The sequence below is a fragment of the Hippocampus guttulatus genome, chromosome 3 (genome assembly GCF_054856545.1).
Source record: "Hippocampus guttulatus isolate MCC_2025c chromosome 3, RoL_Hgut_1.0, whole genome shotgun sequence".
NCBI lineage: Eukaryota > Metazoa > Chordata > Actinopteri > Syngnathiformes > Syngnathidae > Hippocampus > Hippocampus guttulatus.
This window is the reverse complement of record NC_141263.1, coordinates 26,527,483-26,540,880: the sequence shown is the minus strand read 5'-3', so window position 1 is coordinate 26,540,880 and position 13,398 is coordinate 26,527,483. Positions and strand designations below refer to the sequence as shown.

Sequence of the window (13,398 nt, the reverse complement as noted above, 5' to 3'; positions counted from 1 at the left end):
GGGAGGGGGGGGGGGGGTATTTGAAACTTTACAAAGACAATTGAAACTGTCAGAAAGATACTCAGCGGATATTGTGTTTGAAGTTGTCAATGGGCTACATTGCACTTCATTAAGACATTAACCTTTAAGATACGTGTCAGGCGACAATTGTTGCGTAATATCTTAGTTTAGTGGAGCACTGAAGCTCTGGAAGGAAACATCCTGCATTATGCATTTTCCGCCCACGGTTCCCAGGTGTCTTGGTAACAAGTCTGTCTCATGCCATGAAACTACATCAAGAAGTCGAGCTCACTTAACCGTTCGCTCCCCGCTATTAGCTATTGTGAGTGCCAATTAACTGCTGCGCATTCCACTCCAAACTGTAACCCGCTGGACCAAAAATACTGACTTGCTTATCAGGACTACAGAGCTCAGGGGACAGCATGTTGAGTCTAAGGGAGCAAGCGTGCAGTTCCCCACAAAGACAGGATGGATAGAAAATCAGGCGAGATCTTCTCTCGCAATGAGGCGACGCTGGGTCAGAGAATACCCATCGACCTCCAAAGTATTTAGGAGCTTCGTGTCCTCTTGAGAGTTTTCAGCAAAGCCCGTTATTAAATATTTTAATTAAACCAAGAGCAATTTGACCTGAGGTTAAGATCCGCTCTCAACCTTTTTGCATCAACATAAAAATAACGCCAATTAGACTTGGGAAGATCTCAATTAGTCAGCTCACCCTCGGGTACCAACGGGATCATGCCAGACGCGGTCATGAACTCAAATAATTGCGATAACTTTTTACATTTTTTTTGTAACAAGGACTTGCCTGTAGCATTCCAGGCCTGCATTTTGGGGAATTAGTAAATAGTGATGCATGCAATGCTGTTGTGGAAAGTGACCCAAGTGGATAAGAGAGAGAATGTGAGTGAAGAGCAAACTTTCTCCAAAGTGCTTCATACATTCATTGTTTTCATTCCTTCCTTTACCATCATTACAGTGCATTTACACACCAGCCCAAATAAAAAAAAATACACATTTCCATGGTTTTAAACACCTTACGACAAATAAATTAACGTCTCATTAACTCGCATCTAAATAATACAACAGGGGGTGCCATTAGCGAACTGAAATTACCTTCATCCAGTCGGCAGTCCAAAAAAATGTCTACACTGAAAAAGATGCTGGTTGAATTTAATCAATTTTCTTTCATTAAGTGGTTGCACAAAAAATAAAAGCTGATCCAGATAAGATGTATAGTCTACAACAACAAAAAGAATTCTGGGTTAAGGTGATTTTATTTTGTGCAACCACTTGACAAAATAAAATTCATTAAAGTCAGCACGACATTCTTTTCAGTGTAGATCCACTCTTAAAAAAAAAAAAAATCACAACTATACGTAATATAAGTAAAGCAAGGGAGCAGGTGAGAAATATTGGAGCGGAAAATGATTGCCTCATTCATTGACAACATTCCTGATTTGCAGCAACAGAGACTCCACACGCTTCACTTTCTAACCACAAGTACATTTGAAACGATGCATATAGTGATATACTATTGGAAAATATGAATTTCAAAAGGTGTATCATTGAGTACATTTTTGTTTTGTTTTTTAGGTAAGGCGGTAACATCTGACATTTGAATGCCCTGAAGATGAAACGGATGTACAAACACATCATTGCAAATACACACTGTAGACCATTGTTCCATTCCGTGGTGACTGTTTACAACCATTGGTTGGGATTTTGCTGTTTTTGACAGCACCGGATGTTTCCGTGACACTTTTGATACACCTTGTTTATTTGTGCCAAATGCTTGCTTACTTCCAAATCACTGAGGAGAGTCTAATTTGGCATGTTAAGTCAGCCATGAGCACTGAAAAACAAAAATAAAAAGTCCCCTGTGTGAAAGGTATTTGCAGCTTTGACACCTCTGTTGAACCCTCGAGGTTTCCCACCAGCACACTAAATCATTTCTCCATCAGTCTCGTGTCAAGCTTGGGAGTCCATCCAGAGGTATAAAGTCTCTGAGCGCTGAGAAATGCCCTAAACAAGCGGCCATTGTACACACAAAGTCCATCAACGCTCTAAATTAAAAAGACAAAAGCAGGGACTATCTCACCTACGCTCATAAAATAATCTGGAATATTCACAAAAATGTTACCTATCATAAGTATGGATAAAGAAACGGCAAAAGGAGAGATGGGCTGCATTTGAGCGCGGTTTTATTTCAAAACATCTGCACTGCTGTACGATCGAAAACACGCCCTTCTCGGCAAACGATTCACTTCTTGCTTTCTTTTTCTTCGGCCAATCAGAAGCTATCAACATAAAAACATGTCAAAGCAATTATTAAACAACAGAATGTAATTTAGGTCATCTTAACATAAAATAATATGATGCTCAAACATAAAATGATCATTAATAATATAACATAAGCTTACATATTTAACAGATAAGACACAAAGTGCTTTGCATTCCATTGATGTCGCTGCTGAGGCGCGGCTATGAGCACGCCAAGCCAAACTACCGCAACCTACAAGCTGGTAAACGCTCCACTTGTGACCGAAGTGACGTCACAACCACAATTGGCCGGCTAAAACAGCACATTTGAGAAAGCCTAGTTGGTTCAAAAGTGATGGAAACTGTGTCTGGCTGTCAGCATCAAAGTGTGCAGTCTTTCACGTCGAATGAACTGCCTTTGAAATGTAACCCAACATTTTAAAGCTTTGATTATAAAGGGGCTGTATCATAGCCATGGCGCCGTGTTGTGTGGATCCGACATGTTTTTCGACCACGATTTACAGTATGTGCGTTGGCTTTAAATCACATCCCGGGACATGCTTTCAAAAACACATTGTTTATTTTCTCGCCATTCAGGAGGCTTCGCAGGGTAGAAAAATCTGCAAACCTCACATTCACTCCTGGTTTACCAGTTGATTGAAAGCAAGGCAAAGTGTTGTATTGTAGCCGCCCATATGCTATCTGGAGGCTATTCGTACGACTCGGGGAAAAAAAAAATGTCTTGGCGCTGAGAAGAGCTTTCAGAAATCCAGCAGCCCATACAAACTACAGTCATTCATTCTTTCTCCTGCCCAAAACAATTTTCAGATTACAAATGAACAAACTCAAGCCGAAGTAAAAAACAATTGACACACGGCTCCTCCAGCCGCCTGTGCGCAGAGCTCATTCATGGTAGTGTGAGTCAGTTGCGTTTCGAGCTGTAACCAAGAATTGCGAACCGTTCGCCAATCACTGAGCAATCTCCCAACACGATATGCATTATGCCGGATAATTGCGTTTAATTGCTTAGTTTTAGTCCTTTGTGATTTTAGAAGTCATTTCTCAGAACCGGCACTTGAAAGTTCTTCATCTCAACGATGTCCTTGATAACGATTGCCGTCTTTAACGGGGAGGGCTTTGTGTTAAAACGTCACAAAACGTGCATAAAAGGAATGGAAGATCGGTTGATTCGTTTATTCGCGCATGATTTCATAAGAAGCTTTGTACAATGGGATTTGGTAGCACCGATAACTTTTAAACGTAACTCGCCATCGTGAGCCATCGTTTCAATGGAGCGTAATTGACTGTTTTCAAATTTGAATGAAATCGATCAAAATGACACGTCATGAAAATTTCCGTCTGAATGAACATTTGACTGAGATCTGTTTTTTTTCTTTCACGACAGTGAGAACTGCGGTCCGGTGATTGAGGTGCATTTGTCAAACTCGGTTGAGCGCTAACTCGGGTCACTTGAGAAGGCACAAAAGTAGTTTGCAAGTGAAGCCCATTTGCATTCCAACTCATTGAAATGTACCACACACACCGGCTTTCTAACCTTGGGAAAAAAAAGTCAACAAAAATAGTCCAATGCCGCATTGGTAAGCAAACCGAAATGAAACAAGACCCAGGAAATGAAAGTGCCTCACGCAAACACGCGCGCGGATGCCGTGCTAATGTGACCCACATCTCATTAACGGCTCTCTCTGAAAATGTACACAGCAAGGAGACCTATTTCCAACTTGGCATAGTCAAGAGCATTTCAGGCTTTAAGAACAAAAAAAACAGCCTGCAGATTGTGCATATGAAATTTAATATGCAACAGTTTTATGACTGTGAGATGAAATGAGTTGCAAATTTAAATACAGTACATGATTGAGGATCATTTTCTGAAAAGTTGTGCAAAGAGTGAGAACCACATAGTACTCAATTTTGGAGATATAGCTTTTAACTGTTTTACAAATGTAGTTTTTTCAAATTTATTTGTTCTTTTGGGGGGGGGGGGGGGGGGGCTGTGTAAGCGCATCTACTAGAATGGCCAGGCCAAGTGCAAAGCCCTGCTGTTACTTTTGCTTCGGAGGACCTGACGAGGGGCAGCAAGAAAAAGCGAGTGGGTTTATCCGAAGCTCTCTTTTCGCTCTGAAATCACTCCGCCACATAACTCTGTAATTGGGCGCGATCCGGTCAGATGATGCGGGTGGCAAAATCCCAACCCCACCAGGGTTGGAATAGTTGGGGATTTTTTGTTGCAGTTCAGTTTGTATTTCGTTTGGACTTTTGTTTCTAAATTCAGTCAGTTTTAGTTCGTTTTCAGAATGGGCTTGTCATTTTTTATTTTTTGACTCGTGCTTGGTTTTAGTTGAGTTTTTATTAGTTTTAATATTAGCTTTAGTTTTTTGAGATGGAGTGCAAGTTTAAAAGAAAAAAAAAGGTCACAAAGTACTGTGTAAGAAAGTAAAATAAACTACAATTCTCAATCGACTATTTGACTTTCCTTCTTTTGGATGGTCATACAGCAATAAAAATAAATAAATAAATCAACTCCAAAAGTGTGATATTAATTGACAGATGAAAACAAGGGACACTTTAGTTGCAGTTTGTTCGTTATACGGAAGACAGTTTCAGTTAATTTACGGGGGGGGGTTAAACATCTTTTTTCTATTTTGTTCATTAAAATGTTTTTTCAGTGTTAGTTTTCAGTGGGGGTGGGGGGGGTCATACGTTTTAGAGAGCCACAATAACCTTGCGCCCCACAAGCCACCAGGCGCGACACTCAATTAGGCTCATCGACGCTGCGCTGCGCTTTGTTGTGTCCTTAAGACCGCCTCATGCCGCCACAATTCCTACCACAAGTCAGTGTTGCCAGCATCTTATTTCGCAAATTTGCTGTCAAAGGATCACGATGAACTGGCAAACACTTAGACCGTCAAACATGAAATCTCTTCCACGTTTGTCGACAGAGACTACTCAAGCTACAGAACTTTGAAGTAACCCCAGAGGTCATTTGTTATTCCGGGAGAAGAAAAGTGAAATTGTCATTCAAGAAACAGTAGTGCAACATGCGATGCTGTTTCAATGCTTTTTAAAGAGTTACTTTCACCTGTGAGATTGCTCTTTCGAGTAGACGTTTATGTGAAGTGCCTCGGAGTATCCAGGGGCTGTTTTGAACAAAGAGCAGCTCATAAAGTGGCAATGTGAGTCGCGCACAAGGATAAACATCCGACACACGCTTGCAGTATATCCCTAATCACATTTGGGCGCTAGCGTTGTGTAACAGGAAGGTGATACTGCATTGTCAACATACGCAACTTGATTACTAATCAAGTGTTCGTAAAGTTCAGGAACTGTGTTTAAAGACCACCGCTTGGACTTCCCCGGCTGGAATACAAATTCTGACAAGCAACAAAGTCATGGTTCTAACGCTTCTTCATCGCTTTACTGTGCAGTAAGGGAAAAAAAAAAATCACAAAAGTGCTTAGAGAGAGGAAGTACTGGATAAGATGCTTGCAATTAATTACATAACTAATCATTCTCTTATTTTGCGTGAATGAACACATTTTGCAAGTACAGGATATCAGCCCCCTGCCAGAGCAGGGAAAAGAGACACATTGTTCCTGTTTTGTTGTCATGGATTTCACATCAAGTCTGGCACATTTGAAGTTACGTACTGACAGACCTGACCCGATCGAGTCACTGAAAACTGCTGTCGCGACAATAGCTATGCAGTCAAAGACCATTTAAGAAACCGTATTTTCCACATTAAAAGGCGCACTGGATTACTGTATGAGGCGCACCTTCAATGAATGGCCTATTTTGTAATTTTTTTTCATACATTGGGCGCACCGCATTATATGACGCAATCTACAATGCATCCACTAGATGGTGCTACGCTCAAGGAAACACCAACAGAACGATCAGGCGTCAGAAAAACTTATTTCATAAAGCAGTGACACAGTTCACTTAACCAACAGCAAGTTGTAATATTGACTCGTTAACATTGAATTCTCTTGCCGCTGCTCTATTTCCGTGTTCAACTGCGTAACCGATCGCCTTAAGTTTGAACGCTACGTTGTCAGCATGTCTCGAGCAAGGAGCTATTTTGGGGGTCGAAATATTACCGTAATGACCATACACAAGGCGCATTCACTTGTAAGGTGCGCTGTGAGCTTTGAAGAATATGGAAGGGGGTGCGCCTTTTAGTGCGGAAAATACGGTACTCTATCAAATCTCATTCAATTGAGCAGTTGTACAGTGAGTGTACATCCAATCTGTTAAAAAAAAAAAAACAGTGGAAAAAAAATGCAACCCTAAAAGCTGTCGGAAATAATATCACAGGTAGAACTGATTTTAGGTCTCTGAGGTTGTTTATGCTCTGGGGTTTAGGAACCTGGAGCCCATGAGAGCCATTCAGCTCTCCCGTCATATTTCCAGAATCGTTGGACTTGACAATTTGAGCTACATGAATGTGCTAAAGAAAAAGGGCCCGTAAGGAAAAAAAAGAAAATGACACGGAGAATTAAATTAGAAAGTCATCCTCCATCAACACAAAGCTAATATTTCCAAAGCCCAAATGCTAGACTTGAGCGCAGCTAATATAATTTGAATACAGTCAAATTAGCGTGATCATTATTTACATTGAATGTAAGATCCCTCGTACAAGTGCAACGTTTGCACAAACACGTGGCGTTATTCGTCACTTCAGACATAACGGTCACTTGCACGGACGGGGGCTGTCCAAATCATGATTTTATGTAAATTGAAGCATGCAAACTGAAGTAGCCAAAAGGTATTAAGCGCTTGTGTTTTCATAGCAGTTGCATGACAAAGCAGCTGATGAGGGGGGATGAGCACTAATGCTCTTCATGCTGTTTACCACACGTTTCGATGCGCAGAGCTAATTCTCCCGAGGCTCTTATATAACCTCTGTTGGATCGACGCAAAGGTTAATGGGAGACAGCGAAGTCCAACAACAAACTGTGCATATTGTGTGGGTAAAAATGCTGGTGATAACGAGGGAGAAATGTCAATTGAATTCTATAAGTCTGAAATTTTTGGGCAAATATGCTGACACTCAGATAAACAATGGCATCGCTGAACAAATCCAAATCTGAATCGGCTTCATCTCGTGCGCCTCCGTACATCAGTAAGCACCTCATATGTCAGTTTTATTCGACATTTATTCTTGATCTGCATCAACACTGATGGATTTCTACTTTGGCGCGTGACACACGGTTCTTGTAAAGTGCACATCTTCTTTGCTCAATATGGAATGACTCTCTTGATCTGTCAGTGAGTGGCAAAAAAATGAGGTCGGCTTCAAACATTTGACAGTGGCCATTGCGCGAGGACATTATTTCTGCCTCAATTTGATAGAGCTGCAAAAATCCCCTCAAGATTTAACTTACTTTGGGAAAGTTGCACAACATGAATAACACATGAGGAATTTCTGAAAATAAAAAAACGGACCTCATGATCAGTGTTTTATTCCCCCCAGATGGAGATGATTTTCAGCTTGTAACATGCATTTTTAAACGCTTCCCTGAAACTTAGTGTTACCCATTCCTCACAAATCCCAACGACTCGAACACATCAAAATAGCAGCGTGGGGACCAGCTGTTATTACACACTTAAGAGAAATTATACCATGGAAATTGAATTAGGTTCAAAAGTGACTTCAGTGGATTTGGATGTGCATTTGGATGCATTTAGAAAGCATGCAAATGAACCCTGCGCCCGTCCGTCTATGATCCTTACTGTGAGTCATCAATTGTGTGAGCATTTTTCGTTTGTGTGTGTGTGTGTGTGAGGGGGCAGCGCAGTGATTCACTTCTGACCTCTCTCTGCATGTCCCTCCTTTCCACATGTGGAGCGCGCAATGTTTGCCCACTAATCTTCTTCCCTTTGACCATAAATGTGATTACCGCCTCACAAGAGATAATAGGAACCTCATATCTGCGCTCCACCAAAGAGCATGAATTAAAAACTAAGCCGTAGCCTTGAGGAATAGAGAAGAATTTCTCATCCGAGGGACGATTTGGTGCTGAGTGCAGACAGCCCCCTGCTGGCCAAAAATGTTATGTGCCGCGTTTCATCAAACGGCACCGCTGCGTGTTCTTCTGTTGCATATGAGCAACAGGTACGCTTGCCAGTTCCACATCATGCCTGTTTTTTCCGTCGAAGCAACGACTTGTGTGAAATACTCAAGTGGTGCCAGCTCCAAATTATAAGTGGGCAGCTCACTTCTTTTCGTAACAGATTGCATTTAAAAATGTTTGCCCCGTGGGCGAAGTGGGCTTGATGACCATCTGGAGCTCATGAAACACAATATAACATTTGTATTCGTTCATGGACGATTAAACCACGACTAATGATCAAAAATAGCCCAACACGAACACCTCCGGGACGGTTTTGTTGACGGCAATGAAAACATTTCAAGTTTCATGGCGCATCATCCTCGTGTTGCACACTCACCGCTTTTGAAAAGACGACCGATATCAGATTCTAAAATGAGCAACCTTATTATTCCATATCAGATTTAAGAGATGCACAAGCTGTCAAACAATAATAGACTATTGAAAACAGAGAAACAACATGCCGATGTGTGACTTCTTCCTAAATGGAGGCTTTAAGAGGCGTCACACCAGACCAACATGCTTCCATCAATCTTACAGGCTTGTCATTGTTCTTGTGTGAACGCTCATCGATAGAGTCGCGGCACTCATTTAGGAAAGGCGTGAGGCGGAAGCACTTGCCCGCGATAATGGCAACACTTGATGTGATTCGTTTTTCTGGCGACGACAGGGCAAGGCTGCGGGTGTCCCAGTTGCTGTCATTATATGCTGTGACTGCGGGGGGGAAGACACATGCCAATTGGGAGGAAGAAAATGATGATGGTGGTGGTGGTGGCGGTGACCTTCTGTGAGCCTTACCTGATATTTCCTGATGAGGCGCATTGACAAGACTGAATCCTTTGGCATGAAACGCTTGTCTAACTTCGCTGCAGCTTCGAGCTTTGCTCTCGGCCCCGAAAGATGTGGACAGCAGCAGCCACAGCGTGCACACAACCACTTGCGGGCTCCACATCGCAAAACCACAGCGTGGACTCCTCGATGGTGTCTCTCAATAAGGATAAATCCACTCGGAGCGGGGAAAGAAATCTTGAAAGGATGCCCGGAAGAGGTTTCCGATCATTAATCTGGATGTGCCTTAAAAAAGAAGCGAAGCAACAACTCGCCACTTGGCATCCGTCCTCCTCATCGTCAGCTGGGCGGCTCGTCTTGCCCTCGTGTGCGAGGCACTCGCCGCGGGTTCCCGATGGCAACGAAGCGCGGAGAGAAGCGGCGATGCTCAAGTGATGTCAACTTGTCCCGCCGCCGACGTGTCAGTGCGAATCGAGTGACGAGGAAATGAGACGCGCGCGGCTCGGCGAGCACGCAAAAAAAAAAAAAAAAGCCAAGGGCAAAACGTGGAGTGGAGTTGCCGAGACTTGAGCGGCGGCGCAAGCAGCCAACGTCCAACGGGCCCGCGCGCTGCTCTCCTCTGTTCTTGTGCATCCTCGATGCGCGCAGACGCACTTGGGGGTGCGCACACGCGTCCGCTGGGGGAGTGGGCGGCTGCAAACATATCAGGACACTGGATCATCTCCCGCCCACCTTTCGGACGGATCCACTCCTCCATTCACGGGCCACAACTTCAAGAACGCGTCCACAATCTAATTAGATCCATAAGAGGGATAATCGATTATTCCCCCCCCCCCCACACTCACATACCCCAAATAAACTGAAATCAAGATTATGTACAGAATAATATGTCGTTTATGAAACAACTGACAGCCTGTGATGGTTTAGTGCAGGGGTGTCCAAAGTCGGTCGTCAAGGGCCGCTGTCCTGCCTGTTTTCCAGCTCTCCAAGGAGCAACGCACCTGATTCAAATCATCAGGATCGTTCTCATGCTGCTTCAGAGCCGGCTGAGGAGCTGCTCATCTGAATCAGGTGTGTTGCAGCCGGGAGAGATGGAAAACAGGCAGCACAGTGGCCCTCCAGGCCCGCAGCTGGACATGCCTGCTTCAGTGGTTGGTACCCAGCATTGCGGCCTCGTATCCTGGTCAGGGCATGTGCAAACTTCAAACGTGTTTTTTGGGCGGCCTGGTGGTCCAGTAGTTAGCGCGTGGTCCTCATAGTGCAGAAGTTTGAAGTGGGTTTGATCCCGGCCCGGCTCCGGCCTTCCTATGTGGAGTTTGCGTGTTCTCCCCGGGCCTGCGTGGGTTTTTGCCGGGTAAACCGGTTTCCTACCACATTCCAAAAACATTGTTCTTGCCAGCAATTTTATTCCGTACAAATTGCAAAGGAAGGTTTGAACCCTTTTTTTTTTTAAAGATTTTTTTTAAAAAATAGAGGTTTCAGCCTCTTCATTTTTTAATTTTTTTTCCCAATTGACTTGTTGTTGATTGATTTATCAGGAGTTACCTATTGCCTCGGCCATCTGTTATGGCAGATCTGCACTCATTTTTACATGGGCACCTCTTTCTGTACGACGTAGTTCAGGTTGAAAATATTGACTTGAGGAGTCCCTGCTTACGGTGCCGAAGTGCCCGCCTGTGTCATCAAGTTTTAATTACCTCTTGTGAGTCGTCATTTCCCCCCCCCCCCCCCCCCATTTGCTTCACTGGGTAATCAGCCCCTTGCCTTTACTGCATTTTATCACCTGTAGTTAATTGATCTCTCTCTCTCTCTCTCTCTCTCACACACACACACACACATAGTTGATGTGAAAGTGTCATTTAGAATAAAGCGTATCCTCATCCGATTCACTGCACTGTTGAAAATGACAGTTAACCACAAACACTGGCCTTTTAATTCAACCCTGCAGTGTGAAAAGGTAACTTTGTTAATTACAGTAAAATCTCGTGTACAATACGCACCGTTTATTCCTACACAAGCTAGTCGCAGGTCTCATCGGTATTGATCACATGGTCTTTACTGGCTAACGCCGTGAGTGAAGTCACGTAATGTATCTCTTCTCTCAAGGAAAAACTTGGCAACATCGCGTCTGCTACAGAACAATGGATTCATCTTTAACCCAGGTGGTCAGCATCTTGATCTTGCGGTGAGGTCTGGTGGTCGAGTTGGCTTTTGATGACACTTGCTTTCGGGCTGCTTTGCTCCATTGGGCACGTGGTGTCTTGGATCTGCGAAGGTAAATTTCAAGGCATTTTGGAGTGAAATATGCAGATCAGGGCTAACAACACAAGGGGAAGAATAAAAGATTCGACTAATTGGAGGACCCCTGAAATCCTATTAAGCAGCAGTGGAAGGAACTGAACCGTGCAGTCAGAATGAGGCGGCCTTCAAATCGGAGCTAGCCGGAGCAGTGGAGATTGCCTGTCTACCTCTCCTCCGGTGCACAAGTCCAAGTCAACTCAACTCGACTCAACTGTATTTCTTGAGCACTTTAAAACAACCATAGCAAAAATAATGTATGCAACAAACAATAAATTAATTACAAGAGGGTAGAAAACACAAAAACAGAAAAACAAAAACTCAAGTCTCATGCTGAGTCAAATGCCAAAGGCTCAAAATGAGTTTAAGTCGTGATTTAAAGATGGGCAGTAAGGGGGGATTGCCTAATATTCAGTGAGAGGGCATTCCAAGGAGAAGGACCAGCAACGGAAAAGGCTCGATTTCCTCTGAGCCTCCGCTTCGTACTCGGTACTTCTAATAGTGTCTGGTACACAGACCTGAGGCAGGTGTGTCAGGGCGGAGGAGCTCAGAGAGGTAAGGTGGAGCAAGGCCATTTCAAGATTTGAAAACAAATAATAGGATCTTGAAAAGAACTTTAAAATGTATCTTACGAGTTCCAGTCAAGAGGCGAGCAGCAGCATTCTGGACCAACTGGAGACGCTTCATGGAGGATTTGCTGACTCCAAAGTCAAGTGCATGACAGTCATCCAGCCGGGATGTGACAAAAGACATGACTTGCTGTTTGCAAGTGCTCTTGAGAAAGGAAAAGCGTTACCTTCGCCAGCTGCCTAAGATGAAAGAAGCTGGATTCAACAACGGCACTTCATTTTCCGGTCCAATTTAAAACCACTGTCCAGTTTAAGATAAGAAAAGATAAGAAAACCTTAATTAGTCTCGCAATGGAGAAATTCCCAATTCACAGCAGCAAAGTTATGAAAGGAAGAAGTAGAACAACAAAATATAGGAGCTGCTGGAAAGGCAGCCACTCTCGCGGTGCCATTTTGAAGTCAAAATAACACAACACATAGGACACAGACAGTCGTGCAATCTTCACCACTTTTCTGCATACACTTTGTTGTCTGAAGCAGTTATAGATGAAAGAGGAGAGGATCAAAGTGTCCTTTCACCAGTGGATCAGAGACGTCATGCTGAAAATGTGCACACGTCTGCTACAAGCTAAGTTTTGAAAGCAAACACGAAGCTGTAGCGTCCATTGACGAAAAGAGATTAGTTCACTTCTCCTGTCCCACGTAATCCGCTTCAAACTCCAAGCCGCGACTCCCGGTTCCAAAGCCGCATCGGCGCTCCGCGCTAACGCTCCTTTCTTCTCATCGTCGGCTCCTCAAGCCTTACATCCATCCAGCCGCAGACCGTTCAACAGCGCCGATCCCTCCGCTGAACAAAGCGGGGCTGTGAAAAATGCTGCCCATTACAGGCGCAAGACACAAGCGCCCCGGGACTGTCCAGCAACGACAGTCAAATGGCGCCGACATTCCTCCCAGTCAAAAACAGTGCTGGTATACCCATGCTGCAGAGAAGGCGCAACCACCAAGCACAGAGTCTCCTCCTTGATGAATGTCGTGGCCAAAAAATGCTGAAAAAAGTCCACATCAGGTCCACACGACGTAACAACAAACACAAAGTGACAAAACAAACACAAAAACAACAAAAAAAGCAAGGCTCATGAGAGCACTTGCCGACGGCTGCCTACTCGGGCGCCATCTTGACTTCAAGATGTTTCTTCTGACTTCAAGTTTAAGACCCACGTTCGAGATGGTTGGCTTAAGATAAGGAGCCAGGGGGCCCAAGTCCGCAGGATGGGATGTACAAGGGCCACGGGGACCAAACATCATCACTTCTGTCTTCGTTTCATTGAAATTCAAGAAATGTAGCGCCATCCAGG

At 43.8% G+C, this 13,398-nt stretch overlaps 1 protein-coding gene across 1 annotated transcript in view; it reads right to left on the bottom strand.

Moving 5' to 3' along the window:
* The window catches only part of LOC147208017 (glypican-6-like), a 71,075-nt gene extending 61,292 nt beyond the window's left edge, over window positions 1-9,783 (bottom strand). The window contains exon 1 of the mRNA XM_086107761.1: window positions 9,186-9,783. Coding sequence (XP_085963887.1) covers window positions 9,186-9,339 — 154 coding nt within the window. The 5' untranslated portion in view covers window positions 9,340-9,783. The remainder of the gene's footprint in view (window positions 1-9,185) is intronic.
* Window positions 9,784-13,398: the final 3,615 nt, after the last annotated feature.